The 15,322-nt window shown below is 52.8% G+C and overlaps 1 protein-coding gene and 1 long non-coding RNA gene across 2 annotated transcripts; both read right to left on the bottom strand.

The window, feature by feature from the left end:
- Positions 1–336: 336 nt before the first annotated feature.
- On the bottom strand, positions 337–9,331 carry TUBB6 (tubulin beta 6 class V). Its single transcript, XM_055417236.2, has 4 exons — positions 9,172–9,331; positions 8,842–8,950; positions 6,951–7,061; positions 337–1,647 (listed from the first exon to the last, which is right to left on the bottom strand). Exons 1-4 carry the CDS (start codon positions 9,226–9,228, stop codon positions 584–586), a joined length of 1,341 nt encoding a protein of 446 aa, XP_055273211.1. The 5' UTR covers positions 9,229–9,331; the 3' UTR covers positions 337–583.
- A 284-nt stretch (positions 9,332–9,615) lies between these two features.
- LOC148773569 (uncharacterized) lies at positions 9,616–10,624 on the bottom strand. The gene is made up of 2 exons (XR_016036722.1): positions 10,244–10,624; positions 9,616–10,134 (listed from the first exon to the last, which is right to left on the bottom strand). It is a non-coding gene; the product is annotated as an uncharacterized LOC148773569 (long non-coding RNA).
- Positions 10,625–15,322: the final 4,698 nt, after the last annotated feature.

Raw genomic sequence — 15,322 nt, 5'->3', positions numbered from 1 at the left:
ACGCAGGCTTTTATTTGGGGTGCATTGCTTCCCAAGGAGTCATCTGGCCACCAGTAAGTTTCAGGGCCGCCTGAGGGCCTCCAACTGAAAGGAAGCCCTGCCCTGAGTGGAGTGGGCTGCTCCCCGGGACATGGGACACTGTCAGGGAGAGAGGAAGCAGAGTCCGAAAGACAGGGGAGCGCTTAGGTTTATCGTGTACAGGCTGTCTCTACGTTGAGTGCTGCATGTCCATTAAGAGACAGCACCTCGAAGCCCCAGGTGTGGTCACCGGATGAAAGCACACCGTTTCTAGCCCCTAATTCCCAGACACAGGTGAACACGTAAGAGACGGTGAGGTTTATTTATTTAGCCCTTTATTTATGGCCCATGACTTCTTTTGTGTCCTCTCTGGTCCGATGTTCGGGCAGGGATGCCAGTTCCCGTTCTTCTGACGCCTTCCATCCCAGATGACGGACAGGACAGTCCGCTGCCCCTGTGAGGGGCCTGTCCCCACACTCAGACAGGACTCCCCTGGGCGGCCAGGAGACACACCAGGCTTGGAGAAAAGACCTCTGAGCCTCGGTGTCCAAGGCAGGACACGCCTCTACTCGTTGACCTCTTCCTCGTCATCCTCAAAAGCTTCCTCGCCCTCATCGGCCGTAGCATCCTGGTACTGCTGGTACTCGGACACCAGGTCGTTCATGTTGCTCTCGGCCTCGGTGAACTCCATCTCATCCATGCCCTCGCCCGTGAACCAGTGCAGGAAGGCCTTGCGCCGGAACATGGCCGAGAACTGCTCTGAGATGCGCTTGAACAGCTCCTGGATGGCTGTGCTGTTGCCGATGAAGGTGGCCGACATCTTCAGGCCCCGGGGTGGGATGTCGCACACAGCCACTTTCACGTTGTTAGGGATCCACTCCACGAAGTAGCTACTGTTCTTGTTCTGGATGGCCAGCATCTGCTCGTCCACCTCCTTCATGGACATGGGGCCCCGGAACACAGCAGCCACGGTCAGGTAGCGGCCATGGCGCGGGTCACAGGCTGCCATCATGTTCTTGGCATCGAACATCTGCTGGGTGAGCTCGGGGACGGTCAGCGCCCGGTACTGCTGGCTGCCGCGGGCAGTGAGAGGGGCGAAGCCAGGCATGAAGAAGTGCAGGCGTGGAAAGGGTACCATGTTCACGGCCAGCTTGCGCAGGTCGGCATTGAGCTGACCCGGGAAGCGCAGGGAGGTGGTTACGCCACTCATGGTGGCCGACACCAGGTGGTTGAGGTCCCCGTAGGTGGGGGTGGTCAGTTTCAGGGTGCGGAAGCAGATGTCATACAGCGCTTCATTGTCGATGCAGTAGGTCTCATCTGTGTTCTCCACCAGCTGGTGCACAGACAGGGTGGCGTTGTAGGGCTCCACCACCGTGTCCGACACCTTGGGCGAGGGCATCACGCTAAAGGTGTTCATGATGCGGTCAGGGTACTCCTCGCGGATCTTGCTGATGAGGAGGGTCCCCATCCCAGACCCGGTGCCACCGCCCAGCGAGTGGGTCAGCTGGAAGCCCTGCAGGCAGTCGCAGTGCTCACACTCCTTCCGCACCACGTCCAGGACAGAGTCCACCAGCTCAGCGCCCTCCGTGTAGTGGCCCTTGGCCCAGTTGTTGCCGGCGCCAGTCTGTCCTGGGGTCAAGCAAGAGAGGGGACGTGATTCAGACAGGGCTACAGGGATTGCCGTGAGGGGCTGTCAGTACAGTTGAGACAAGTCATGAAGCGAACAGATAACAGAGTGAGAGGTGGGCCCCAGGCCCCCCAGCACTGCTGGAGCACAGGAAGGTGGCCTGCTACTTCAGACAAGGGAAATCTGCCAATTTTAAGATGTACTCGTTCTGACTTGGTAATTCCATTCTTACTCTTAAAAAGATAATTCTCCCGCAAAGTAAAAGACAAAGGGAACAAAAAGTATAAATTAAGAAACAAACTTCTTTCCCCTATCCTTTGGGCTCTCTTGAATTCTGAACTAGGTACAAATACTTCCTTTTCAAAACAGTAATATGTTCCCTCGTTAATGGGGCTCCTCATTCATCATCATCAGGAACTATATTTTTTCCATTAGTTCATTTATCCAAGTGTGAACATCAAATATTGCCAGATTGAGACAAGGTTTGGCATCCATAGTATTCCTTATTCTTTGTTTTTACATATATACCAACAAACACTGAGAAATCTTGTTCACATAAACATGTAAATAAAATTAACTGTATTCTAGCAATTTCATTCAATTATTTGATCTTCAGAGTTAAATGCCAAAAACTAAATACTGATCTGCTGCTGCTGCTGCTAAGTCACTTCAGTCGTGTCCGACTCTGTGTGACCCCATAGACGGAAGCCCACCAGGCTCCCCAGTCCCTGGGATTCTCCAGGCAAGAACACTGGAGTGGGTTGCCATTTCCTTCTCCAATGTGTGAAAGTGAAAAGTGAAAGTGAAGTCGCTCAGTCGTGTCCGACCCTTAGCGACCCCACGGACTGCAGCCTACCAGGCTCCTCCATCCTTGCTTTCTAAGCAAGAGTACTGGAGTGGCTTGCCATTGCCTTCTCCGAAATACTGATCTACACCATCAGAAAGTATTTTTAACCACCTTTCGGCCCCAAAGTCAAGTTTCTGGAAAGCAGAATTGGAAACACCTGACTTGCATCAATAACTTTCCTTCCGCGGCAGGAAGATTCCAAAAGGCTTTGCACTAAGATTTACCTGATGTTCTTTCACTGAAAGGCTCTTCGTGTGGTCTGGTATACTTTGAAAGGTTGGAAAATTTGGAATCTTAATCCCAACACAACATTGCCAGTATGATTTTTAACAAAATGTTTCAAGTATATTTTTGTCAATGCTTCAGGCTGCAGATTTAGCTCATTCAGATAATGAAAACTATTGGCGATGTAGCCTAACTGGCAAGGCAGTCCTGTTACCAGGTGGATAATCCAGATTGCACCTATGTGGGTGGCTCAGTCGCTCAGTCATGTCCAACCCTCTGCATCCCCATGGGCTGTAGCCTGCCATGCTCCTCTGCCCATGGAATTTTCCTGGCAAGAATACTGGAGTGGGTTGCCATTTCCACCTCCAGGGAATCTTCCTGACCCAGGGATTTAACCCATGTCTCTTGCATCTCCTGCACTGGCAGGGGGATTCCTTACCACTAGCACCACCTGGGAAACCCAGATTGCACCAACTTTCTTTCAGAAAAACATGCTTTAGTTTTCAACTCAAATCAATATGTTAATATGCATTTTAAGGGACATTAGAGAAACCATCAAGAACTGAATTCTAGAGCACACGGTAAGGTGCATTACAAAAAGCAATAAAAAAGTAAATGATGCACAGACATATTTAATGACAAGTTAAAAAGATAAGGCACTGCTGTTTCCCATTCATTGGTAAAAAGGCAGTGTGGGGTGCAGCTGAAAAACCCAGCTGTAGAGGAAGCGAGGAAGGCTGTTCAAGGCAGTATATTTCTTTAGTATGTGGGTATTTCAAATCTGGTTTTGAAAAGAAGAATCAAATGTATTAAAAAAATGAAAAAATAGATCCATCAGCCTCCTTATCAAAGTTTCCCCACACATGGAACGAAAGAGACTGTGGTGGTCCCATGGCTGAAGGATGAAGGGGCAGGGCGTTTGGCTATGTCGGGTGGGCTCAGAAAACAAGAGAACCCGAGGGGTCAAGGCATTGCTGGCATTGTGCTGTGCGTACCTCTCCCCCTTACACCAAAGACATTACCCTGATTTCTGTCTACACCCGCTGGTGGCAACAATTCACCACCATCCCACCTCCACCCCCATGTACTGATGGGAGAAACAGAGCTGGGGGTGGTGACACAGCAGACGGACCATGGGGACCCTCCTAGCACCACAGCAGAAGGCAGGCACTGGGCACCTGGGGACGGGGCCCACTCAGTACACCCCTGGAACCTACAGTTACCCCTGGGGGCTGGCCTCACACCAGGAAGGAGTCTTAGCTCAAACGTCTTTGGATCTTCCACAGCATTTGTCAGTGTTAAGTTCAGTGGTGCAAAGTGCAAGTCTGTAAAACAAGAACCACTGAAATGCTGTGATTCTTCAGTAAGTTTAAGGGGTACTGACTATTAGTCATTAAAAATCTAAAGTCCTACAAATCCATAAGGATGATGACAGCCTCTAGGAAGATTCGGGTAAAGGATGGGGGGTGGACACAGGTGACAAACATGCAGTGTTCCTCACGGGGCAGATGCACACTAACCTATGGAGATTCAACGCCTCCCATGAAGCTGATGGAGCTCAAGAGCTTGGAAACACAGTGATGATGGGAGTCTGGGGCAAGGCCCCCCACACACTAGAGCCGCTGTGGGTGTTGGGCGGGGACGGGTTTCCACAGAGGGCAAGTCAGCAACATGGATCACAGTTGGTCCCATAGGCTCAGAATGCGCAAAATGACGCGTGGATGAGACTCACCAGATGACAGTTTGTAAGAGCGAAGAGAAGAGGGAACCACCTAAATACTGTGAGCAGAGTGACATCACCAAGGCCAGCGAGCCCGGGCTGAGAGGGACAGACTCCGGAGGGTGGCCCCGCCTCCTACAAGGTGCACGGCCCCTTGGATATGCCTCCCCGAGGAGGTGACTGCATTCTTGCTCACAAACATTACCTCTCCACAGTGAAACCTGGCTGGGTGCCTTCTTGTATGAGGCTGGAGTACCGTCATGTCCTGCCTAGGCCCCCAAGACTCCGCCACCTTCCCCTGCAAGCCAGCACACAGCTGGGCCAGCTTCCCATCTGGAGCTGGGGTAGAACTGATTCGCCTTCACAGCTGCCCCGAGGACAAGGACTAAAACCACGTGGAAACCAATGGCCGGGAGGCAGTGGGGACTCAAGGCGATACACAGCCATGGTCAGTGGAGCCCCTTGGCCTGGACCCTCTGCTGCCTCCAGCTCACACAGTCGCTTGGTCTCCTGGGTGTTTACAGAGTGATCAAATGTGAAGTTTTCTCTGCCTTCGACCAAGAGGAGGAAGCTGGAGGCTTCTGAAAATATTTTGCCACTGTCTCATAGCAACAGACGTTCCCAGCTAAATATTTGGGGGTCAGGAGTTGAACGTCTTCTGCAATCAGAGGTTGGGACATTAACCAGTGGCTCCAGATTGTAGAAGCGATGCTACAGTGATCCCCGAGGCCTCAGAGCCCAGCCCTGGTTCAGCTCCAGCTCACACAGGGTGTGGGTTAAGTCTTGGGGCTCCAGGCTCTTTGACTCCCTTCCAGCCCTGAATCTGGGAGAGAAAGTTATGTGTGCAGAGAAGCCTGAGGTCCGCCTTCCTAGAGCTTTGCTCTGTCCCACACAACTCTCTCCACTAACAGGCATAGCTGCCATGCAACCAGCAGTCTGTTAAGAAAAAGGTGTGGCTTTCTAAAGCATAAACTCAAATGTAGATAACTTTCACTTTTAAAATTATTGTTATTCAAGTCAGTGTTTTTTTAAATCACTTCAAACTATATCTGAATATGGAGTGACACTTTTTAAAAAATTCACCCACCCTGAAGGCAATGGGGTGAAACTATAGTTTTCACCTACTGTGACTCCGCAGGCAACTCAGACTCTTTTATTAAGTGGATAATGACTTAAAAACAATTGTTGAGCCAACAGTACACACAGTGGATTCAGACATGCTGGGTCCTCTCAGTTCTCCATAGCAAACATGTTATTTTCTTAGTTAAAAATAGTGTCAACTGTTAAAAATCACTCTGAAAGTTATTTCATATTGGTACAGTCTTCATTCCCCTAATCTGATAGAATATCTCTTTTAAGGCTGTGAGCACTGCTGTCTGATAATGACTTTCTGCAGTGACATTGGACAGGGCACAGCTAGAATACATCTAGCTGTGCCCTGTCCAATGTGGTGGCCACCAACCACACTTGGCTCCTGAGCACTGGAAATGTGTAGAGTACAACTGAGAAAGTAGACTGATTTATTTAACTTTAAATTTAAATAGCCACATGTAGCTAGCGGTGACCATGTTGGTGGCAGGATCTAGAAGCATCTTTGCTTGAGAACAATTACCAAAAGTCTAGTTTAGGGAACGATAAAGAATGTAAATGTCCCCACTTGTGGACTATAAAAGTATTGGTAATTTAGATTTTTTTTTGCCATAATAAAAGGGGCACCTTTTGTCCTGGTCTATTTGAAATATCAAAGGTGACAAAAACCTTTGAACAAATTATTAGAAGCTTCATCTGTCCCACTGTTTCTGCAGGTTGCCACGGTGATGGGGAAGCAGATGATACCGTGAGGTCTTTTATATGTCATGAGTATGTACTGTGCTGAATCACCTTTATAACAGGTCACACGGTCTGAGTCCAATCCAAGGGAATCAATTTATGTACCAATAAGATCTCCCAAGACTCTGCCTTGACTCTCCAAAACCATGACATGAAGGTGATGGAGGCTGGTCACATTAACAGTGCCACTTCATTTCATTTTACATAATTTTCTTTAGGAGTCTGCAGAGGAACAGGTGCTATCAGCATGTTCTGGGTGAAGAAAGAGGAAAGTAAGATTTGCCCAAACCTGATAAAACAATCCATTATGGTACCTGCTTTCGGAAAGAAAGCAGAACAGCCTATAGACAATGGAAAAAGAAACATAGATATAAACACACTAATGAGCAACACAGGAACCACAGGCAAATTATTATTGTCTTTTTATGCTAGTAATTTATGAAAGAGAAAAAGAAGTTAATGTCTAAAATGTTTCAAAATCAAGAATTATTACTAGTAAGCATTTCGTTTAGAGAATCAAAGATTACTTTCCTTCAAGAGGCTGCCTTGATGGGGTTGGCGACTGTTGATTTCCATTCTAAGCTTTTCTATGCCATGTGATGTTTTTAATCTTGCACACAAATTAGCTGGATGTTTAGAAAATAAAAAAAGAGGAAGAAGAAAGCAGGAAAGACGGAACCTACCGAAGATGAAGTTGTCAGGCCGGAAGAGCTGCCCAAAAGGTCCAGACCTCACGCTGTCCATGGTGCCCGGCTCCAAGTCCACCAGGGCGGCCCTGGGCACGTACTTCTGAGCTGGAAGAGAACAGAGCCCACCCATGACAGTCAGTCTCTGGTTTCTGGGACAACATACTTGCCCAGAGCAAGTCCCATCAGCACAGCCACCTGTGATGTATAAAGCAGGCTTTCTGAGGGTCACAGAGTCTCAGCCCTGGGGGAGGGGAGCCTCAGAAAACACAATCCACCCTGGACTTGTCCGGGTGAGGAAGCCAGCCCAGGCACAGGGCACAGGAAGTTCTCGGAAAAGGCAGGATGAGAAGTGAGGTCTCCGGACTTCCTGTCGCCTGAATTTCCCAGCCCTGCTTCGTGCACAGTTCAACTTTTTAATTCCATAGAAATAACCTATACCTGTTGCAGCGAGTGGCCACACTGCCAGAACACTTTCGCCCCTCTCTCCCTCACACGCACGTGAACCCACAAGCAGGTCTGTGCACCTGTTTCAGGTGTGCCCACAGCTGTTTCCTGGGGCACTGTCTCATTTATGGACAAGTGAGCATGTGCTCATGCCAACCAGCAAGAAAGGTTCCTGTGAGGGTGGGGTCACAAGGACTGCAATGGGAACTGTCCTACAACTCCTGTTCTGCTACTCACACACTCAGGCTGAAGAGAGAATGTCAGCAGGCTGGCCTGAGGGTGACCAGCAAGTGTCATATATACAGGCCTTTTCTCAATGCCATCCAGGAATCTCACCACTTATGCTCTGCTCTTCTAGACCTTTTGTCATAGCTGCTTAATGAATAAAACCCCGTGGTTTACGTGTCCTGCTCTTCCCAGCTCTCCTGTGGATGACCAGCAGTGCCTCTAAAGACAGATTATCTCTGAGGCTGGGGACACAGGTGAGTGTATTGAGGGGCAGCACCTGTCACTTCCTGGGTGATCTTTCAACATCTTCCTTTTGTGTTTGTTCTGTGAATGTTATGTATCACTTTTATAATAAACATTGTTACAAAAATAAAGTACAGGAGTAACCAGGATACCTATGAAGCTTCCCAGGACAGGGCTGGTACTATTCTTAAACCTGGATAAACCACAGCATGGAGTTTTAAACTAAACTCCGCCAGACAAAGACCCTGCCTGTCTGGAGGTCCATCTTCCAACGAGTGTAGTCTTTCTGGAGGTCTGCAAAGGGCTAGAACAATCTTTTGAGGTAGTGTTTTTCAATTTTTTTTTTTTGGACTTTCCTTGTGGCTTAGCAGGTAAAGAATCTGCCTGCAATATGGGAAACCTGGGTTCGATCCCTGGGTTGGGAAGATCCCCTGGAGAAGGGAAAGGCTACCCACTCCAGTCTTCTGGCCTTGAAAATTCCCTGGACTGTATAGTCCACGGGGTGACAAAGAGTTGGACACGACTGAGCGACTTTCACTTTTCAAATTTTTAGCCAAAAACTTTCATTAGGAAATAAGTTTTAAACCGGAAAAAAAAAAAGAGCCGGACATGGCCCACTAAGCTGATTTCACAGCACTAACAGGTCAGGTTCAAGAGCTCAGACCAGGAGAGGTCTAGAGCTCGTTTGAAATTAACCGACGGCGGATTTCCCGCCCCAGGGAGAGCGAGGGAGGAGCCGGGCGCCGGGCTACATCCGGGAGGATTTTTCCAGCGCGAACCACCCACGCGCCAGGGGGCCCGCGGGTTGAGGCAGGGGATGGCAGGGGTCCCACAGGGCGGTGCCGGGGTCCCAGAGAGGGATGGACGGGGAAATGGCGGGGTCCGGGGGGATGGCCGGGGTCCTGGGGGAGACGGCGGGGTCCGGGGGGTAAGGCGGGGTCTGGGGGGGAAGGCGGATCGCGCCACTCACACGAGGACTCGTTGTAGTAGACGTTGATTCTCTCCAGTTGGAGCGCAGAGTCACCCACGTAGCCTCCGGCCGGGTCGATGCCATGTTCGTCGCTGATCACTTCCCAAAACTAGCAAAGGGCGGGGCGGGGGACAGACGGTCAGCCAGGGTCCCCCAGGGCCGGCCCGGCGGGCGGGGCGCGGGGAGCGGCCGCCAGATTCCAGGCGCGCTTGAGCCGCTCCGGGGCCTCGGGGACGGGGAGCGGGGCAGAGTCCGCGTGACGCCCCCTCGGCCGCCCGTGCCCCGCGTGGCCCCGGCCCGAGGGATTGGCGTGGGGGGGCGCCCACCCACCTTGGTGCCGATCTGATTCCCGCACTGGCCAGCCTGGATATGCACGATCTCCCTCATGGCCGCTCAGCGCTCGCTGCTCTGACGGCCCGGCGACTGCTGCACGGGCGTTCGGGGTCCCCACCCGGCGCCGGCCGCTCCTCCCCGGCCCTCCCCCGGCTGCCCGGGCCAATGGCCGGGCCCGCCCCCACCCCCAGGCCGCGCCCCCTCTGCCCCGCCGTCCCGGCGCCCAGCCCACACCCGGCGTCCCCCCGGCACCCGGTCCGCGTGCTCTTTCCTAACTCCCGGGCCAGACCAGGTCCTCCCCTCCCTCCCCCGTTCCCCCTGGCCCCTCCGTCCCCGCCCCCACTCCGGGCCCCATCCGCGGGTGCGCCTCCATCCGCTCGTCCCCTCCTCCTCTCGCCGCCCCCCAGACCTCCCCCAGCCCCAGGCACCCCTCCCCTGCGCGCCCACGGGCCGTCCTCCCCGGGCCGCCTCCACCCTGCGCGGTCCCGGAGGGAGAACCGACCAGCGAACAGTGGAGGGATGCCCGCCCGGAGGCCGGGCTGGGAAGAAGCGGGTTCCTGGGGCGCCCATCCGAGCGGGCGGGCGGGGAAGCGAAGGACAATCTCCCTCCAGTGCTCCCGGGTTCGCTACGCCGCCAGGAGGGAGAACGGAGACTCCCCGCGCTTCGGTCCCGCGGAGCCGACTGGGGAGGCGCGCCTGCATGGAGCAGCCGGCGTGGGTCCCGGGACCGCAAGGTCCACGCGCGCCGCGGGTTCAAACCCAGCCAGTGGAAAGGCCGGCGGACTTGGGAGTGGATCTTTTCGGGGTGACTCTGACCCCTGCGCTCCGACTCAGCCGTGGGCACGAGTCCTTACGTCCCCGGCCTACTGCTTCTCCGTCTTGAAATACAGGTGCCCTTCAGTTCAGACGATTCCGAACCGTTCGTGATGGAGTCAGGTTATAGTGAACACACGGCTAAACCTGAAAACGGAGACACACACACACTTACACACACGCCCTGCACAGCCTAGCAGCCTCTCCGACCCAAGTCTGGAAGGAAAGCTTCCCCCTTCCCCCACGGTTCCCTCACCTTCCCCGCCCCTGAGTCCCGGCCTTCGTTTGCCTGCCGGAGTGGCGGGATGTGGACGCGGGCGTCCCGCGTGGGGACAGGCGCGAAGCTGGAGGACCGAGGAAGTGTCAGTGTGAGAGAGATCTGGTGACCCTTCTCTCTCCGGGGCCACGGAGCGTCGGGGATTCCCTGCGGAATGATCTCAACCCTCCCTGGCCTCGGAGAAGCCAGCTGTGCGAAGCGTGGTTCCCTGTTCCCTTGCTGACAAGGCGGCAAGGCGCAGCGGGACCCCTCCGCCATGTTTGCCCACAGCCCCTTCAGCGGGGAAAGGCTACATTCCTCAGCTGCTGGCACCAGGGTTCTGGGTCCCCACCCTCCCTGCTTAGTGGTCCTTGACCCCAGGGACTTTCACCCCAGCAGCCCGGACCGCTACTGCGGCTTCTAGGGCTTGCTCTCTGACTGACACCCAGGACTCTCCAGGCCACTCCTGTGGGGAACCCAGCTGCCCAGGCAGCTCACAGGTATTCTGAGACACAAATGCCTCTGGTGTGCCAGGCAGGCATGAGTCAGGGTCACTTGTAGGGGTGAGTTAGGCTCTCTGGAGCAGCGGCCCTCTTCTAGATGGCCTTGTGTGGGGAGAAGGAATGACCACTTTTCTGTGAGTCAGGGTGACTTGGATCTCAGCCCCGACTCTGTTTCCAGTTAGCTGTGTTACCTCAGGTCCTCTGGCCGCGTCTGTAAAGGAGAGCTTGTCCTGGGGGGTCTGAGCCCTGTGACATTCCATCTGAGTATGCCCAGTTTCCCTGTGAACACTTCAGGTGAGAAGACTGGGGGCTCCATTCACCCCCTCCCCAAGGCCAAGTGGAAATGCCCTGTGAAGAGGAAGTGGCTCTCCTGTCATTAGAACCAGCGGTTTCCTTTTAGGTACCTGAAAACTTGGGGAAAGTCCTAATGTGTGTGGTTTGAAAAAGGGGGACAACTGGAATTTTTTTTTTCTGGAGTTTTTCAAACATTCAGTTTCAGGGATCAGTTTCTTTAACCTCAGAATCCCTGCCCTGCCATCCTTGACCTCCAAACGGCCCCCTGCAGTTCTGCTTCTCTGCCTTTATGTAGGTCCCCACACATCTCTACACAGGGCACCTAGGGAAGCTTAGGTGTGGGGGGCACAGCCCCCCAGGCTCCTGTCAGAGCCCAGGATGACCCAGCATCCACCCTTGCTAGGCCTGTGTGTTTCAGTTGCTGAGTTTCATGACTGACTCCGGGGAAACGCTCCCTTTATGAAAGCTGGTACAGAGTCTGGTGCAGGCAGCAAGGGCCCATCACACCTAGAAGAGTCTCTTCTCAGCTCTGGTCACTCAGTCCCTGCGAATCAAACCCCTTCATGGTTTAAAGGAAAGTGTCCACGTCAGCAGCTTCAGCGCTTTGCCGAAATGACACCTTGTCAAAGCTCGTCCTTTGGGTGGAATTTCAGTCCGAGGTTTTCACCGGAGCCAGAGAGTAGATGTCAGCCTGACTTTGAGGACACTGCTGTCATGTGGATTCAATGGGAGGAGGCTGATTTCCTGGAGTTTTTGATGGACACTCCCTGCTGACCCACATGTCAGCCTGCCACCTGCACCACAAGCGGGGTGGGGCAGTGAGCAGGGCTCAGTGTCGGAAGCTTGGGTACTGCACTTCTGGTATCTGCACGACAACCAGGCAAGGTGGGACTGAGACGCTCCCACTGCAGTTGAGGCCGCCCCTAACGTGGATGGGCCAGAGCAAGGGCACACGCAGGCCACGGACCCAGCAGCTGCCAGTAAGGATGCAGGAGCCATAGAGCCTGTTGTTAAGAGCAAGCACCTTCCTGTCTGCAGTGCTGGCTTCGCTGTGTCTGCACACCAGTGGCGGGGATAGGGGCGACACCCCCCGGCTGTCCCCAGGCCACATTCCGTGTCACAGTCACCAGTGAGAGGAGGAAGGGCCCTGAAGCATGTTCAGGAATTTGGGACAGGGAGTGAGTCCTGTGGTGTTGGAGAAGACTCTTGAGAGTCCCTTGGACTGCAAGGAGATCCAACCAGTCCATTCTAAAGGAGATCAATCCTGGGTGTTCATTGGAAGGACTGATGCTAAAGCTGAAATTCCAATACTTTGGCCACCTCATGCGACGAGTTGACTCACTGGAAAAGACTCTGATGCTGGGAAAGGTTGGGGGCGGGAGAAGAAGGGGACGACAGAGAATGAGATGGCTGGATGGCATCACCGACTCGATGGACATGAGTTTGAGTGAACTCCGGGAGTTGGTGATGGACAGGGAGGCCTGGCGTGCTGTGATTCATGGGGTCGTGGAGAGTCGGACACGACTGAGCGACTGAACTGAACTGAACTGAGTCCTGAGGTCCCCATGTGCCAGCAGTCATGTGAGCCTCGAGAGCCCCGAGTGGCAGGAGTGATGCCCAGGACCGGATCTGGACAGAGTTCTGGGTCTTTGCCTCCTGTATGCTCACCTTCCACCTCCCTCAGCCTCTCACCCTGTCCTGTTTCCTCCACAGTCACCACGTGGGGTAAGGACCCAGGGCCACTGTCTGAGCCCTGGGAAAGGTCTCACTGCTCCCCACCCGGGTCTGAAAGGCACAGTAACAGGGGAGGTGGGGTCCATCCTTTCCAAGTGCTGAGGAGTCACTGGGGAAAGACCTTGAAGAAGCCAGGCTCAGGGCCAGGCTGCTGATGGCCACCTGTGACCTGATTTTCAGCTAAAATCCCAGGTTTTGACAAGTTTTATGACATGGGACCATTGTACCCTTATGTGACATGACGCTTGACTGAGAGAGGGTGGTTCTTGGGGCAGATCCTTCCCGGCTCTCACATCCTACGACTGATCAACTCCTATCCTAGCTTATATCAGACAAAACCCAGTTCACCTAAAGTGCAATCTGATTGTACAAGTCATCTGTTTTTAAAGAAGTAAGCATGTATTCAGGAAATGCACAGTGAAGAAATTCATGTGTAAAAGCTGAGTCTAGTAAATCACATTTATAACAGATGTGATTGGATGATAACAGAATTATTGCCATGTTCTGTAGCAAAGAGGAAAAGTGTCTCACCTGTAACTAACCCTATGGCTTTCCCCAGCCACACCTCTGCGTTTGTTATTTTCTGAGACATAGAGTTGGCTCTGACCTGACCATTTTGTCTGACCTCTGGCACAGTGTAACAGTCTTCAGTTCTTCTAGAAGGAAGGGCTCTGAAGGGGGTGACAGGACCCTGAGATCTTGTTCCCAGTGACCCCCTGACAAGCTGTGTGACCTCGAAGCCTGTATCTCCCTCTGCAGCCCAAGGGAGTGGGGGACCTTCTGTCCAGGCTTCCAGAGCTCCCCTGCGCCCTGCCTATCTCACACACACAGGGCAGGGTGTGTGGGGCTGGCAGAGGCAGTGGCCATCAGCCAGGAGTTGGGGGGACACAGGTGCTGGGCGGGGTGGGGGCCCAGGGACTGCCCAGGGAGACCAGCTCTGGAGGATGAGGGTTGTAGGGGGAGGTGAGGAGATGCGCCTTCACCGGGGCTTTTAAATCGGCCAAAGCCCAGCAGCTTTCAGGGCTAGCTGTGGGCAGGTAATATTTTAAAAATAGTCTTGATATTATTTTCCCATTAAAAACTAAGGGATGAGTTTTGCCAGATGAGAAGTCCTGGAGACCTGTACCCAACAGTGTGGATGAACTCAATACTTAAACATGGCTACAGTGGTGCCTTTAAGGTGATGTGGTTTAACCACCATTTTTAAAAACAGAGAGTAATAGACAAGCTTCAGGAAAGCTGGAAAAGACTGAAAACTAACAAAAGACAACATCCAACCCCCAAACATCATTGGTTAATAACATTTGGACACATTTCCTGCCATCTCTGCTTAGCCCCAGTGTTACCCCCTCAGAGGGAGGCCTTCACCAGCGCTGGGGGCCAGAGCCCCTCCAGGTGGAGGTAGCCTGGGAGCCACAGGACAGCACCAGAGTGGGGGGCTCTCTTGCAGCTCTGCCCAGCACCCCCACCCTTTCTCCTGTGTCCCTTGCACAAGGACGGTTCCTGGTGGCTTCACTTCGTTCTCTGTCCCCTCCTCTGTGGCTTTTTGGTGCTCTCTTCTTGGGGGCACAGAACTCACCACTAAGAAAGGTCAGTACCACGGGGAGTCTGTGGTCCGGCAGGTGGGCTTCATTTTGGCCCTTCCACACGGGGACATGGCTGTGGCTGCAGCCTTGCAGGGCCACTGGGCAGATGGTGGGGGTATGGAAAGCCTTCTCCCGGCATTGGGCACAGAGCAGGCACTTGACGGAGAGCTGGTACCTCTCTGTCCAGGGTTGTAGGAGACAGGCTTGCTTGCTTGGTTGGGACCGCTGGGCTCTAAAAATTTCAGATTACATTTAAGCAAAACAGAAACTGATCTAAGTGATCATATGATTTGGAAGGTAGTTGTTTGTGTGTGTAGGATGGAGAAATGTTAATATATACTGTTTTATGGTGAACTGGTGCCCCTTCCTTGTGCCCTGCCCTGAACACTTCTTCCATCTGACTGTCCTGAATTACATCCTTTTGTAATAAAGCAGTGACCTGCCTAGTAAAAAAAAATACAAAATAAATTATTGACCTAGGTGACAGAACAAGCAGTAAGTTCCACCTTTTATTTGGGGGAGGGAAAATGAAGGCAGGAGGAGGAAAGGGAAGAAGGCACAGAAGGGGAGACACAGCATCATGCTGAAGGGATGGGAAGCACAGCGAAGATGCTCCGTGTGTTTACACGGGAACTGTCCCTAGGACCTGCCTGGTCCTCAGCCCCACTTGCTGGCAGCAAAGCTGCTGAGGTCAGGTGCTGGGTTCTGCTTGCTCTGGTGGTGGGATTCGATTTGAGTAATTAATGATGACTCATTGATTTACCCCCTCTTTTCTTCAACAGTCTTTACTGTGTTGTGAGCACTGTTAGGTGTATAGGGAAGCCTGGCCTGCTGCAGTCCACGGGGTCGTAAAGAGTCAGACATGACTGAGCGACTGAACAACAATTAGGTGTATAATCCTATAATCCTCGTGAGGTTTTAGGAACATCTGTGCAGACAAAAAATAACAATGACAATAATGC

This window comes from Moschus berezovskii, chromosome 28 (assembly GCF_049115385.1).
Source record: "Moschus berezovskii isolate FMDL1 chromosome 28, NW_MosBer_1.0, whole genome shotgun sequence".
Taxonomy (NCBI): Eukaryota; Metazoa; Chordata; class Mammalia; order Artiodactyla; family Moschidae; genus Moschus; species Moschus berezovskii.
Note: the sequence above shows the minus strand (reverse complement) of the source record. Positions and strands in the feature narration are given on the sequence as shown.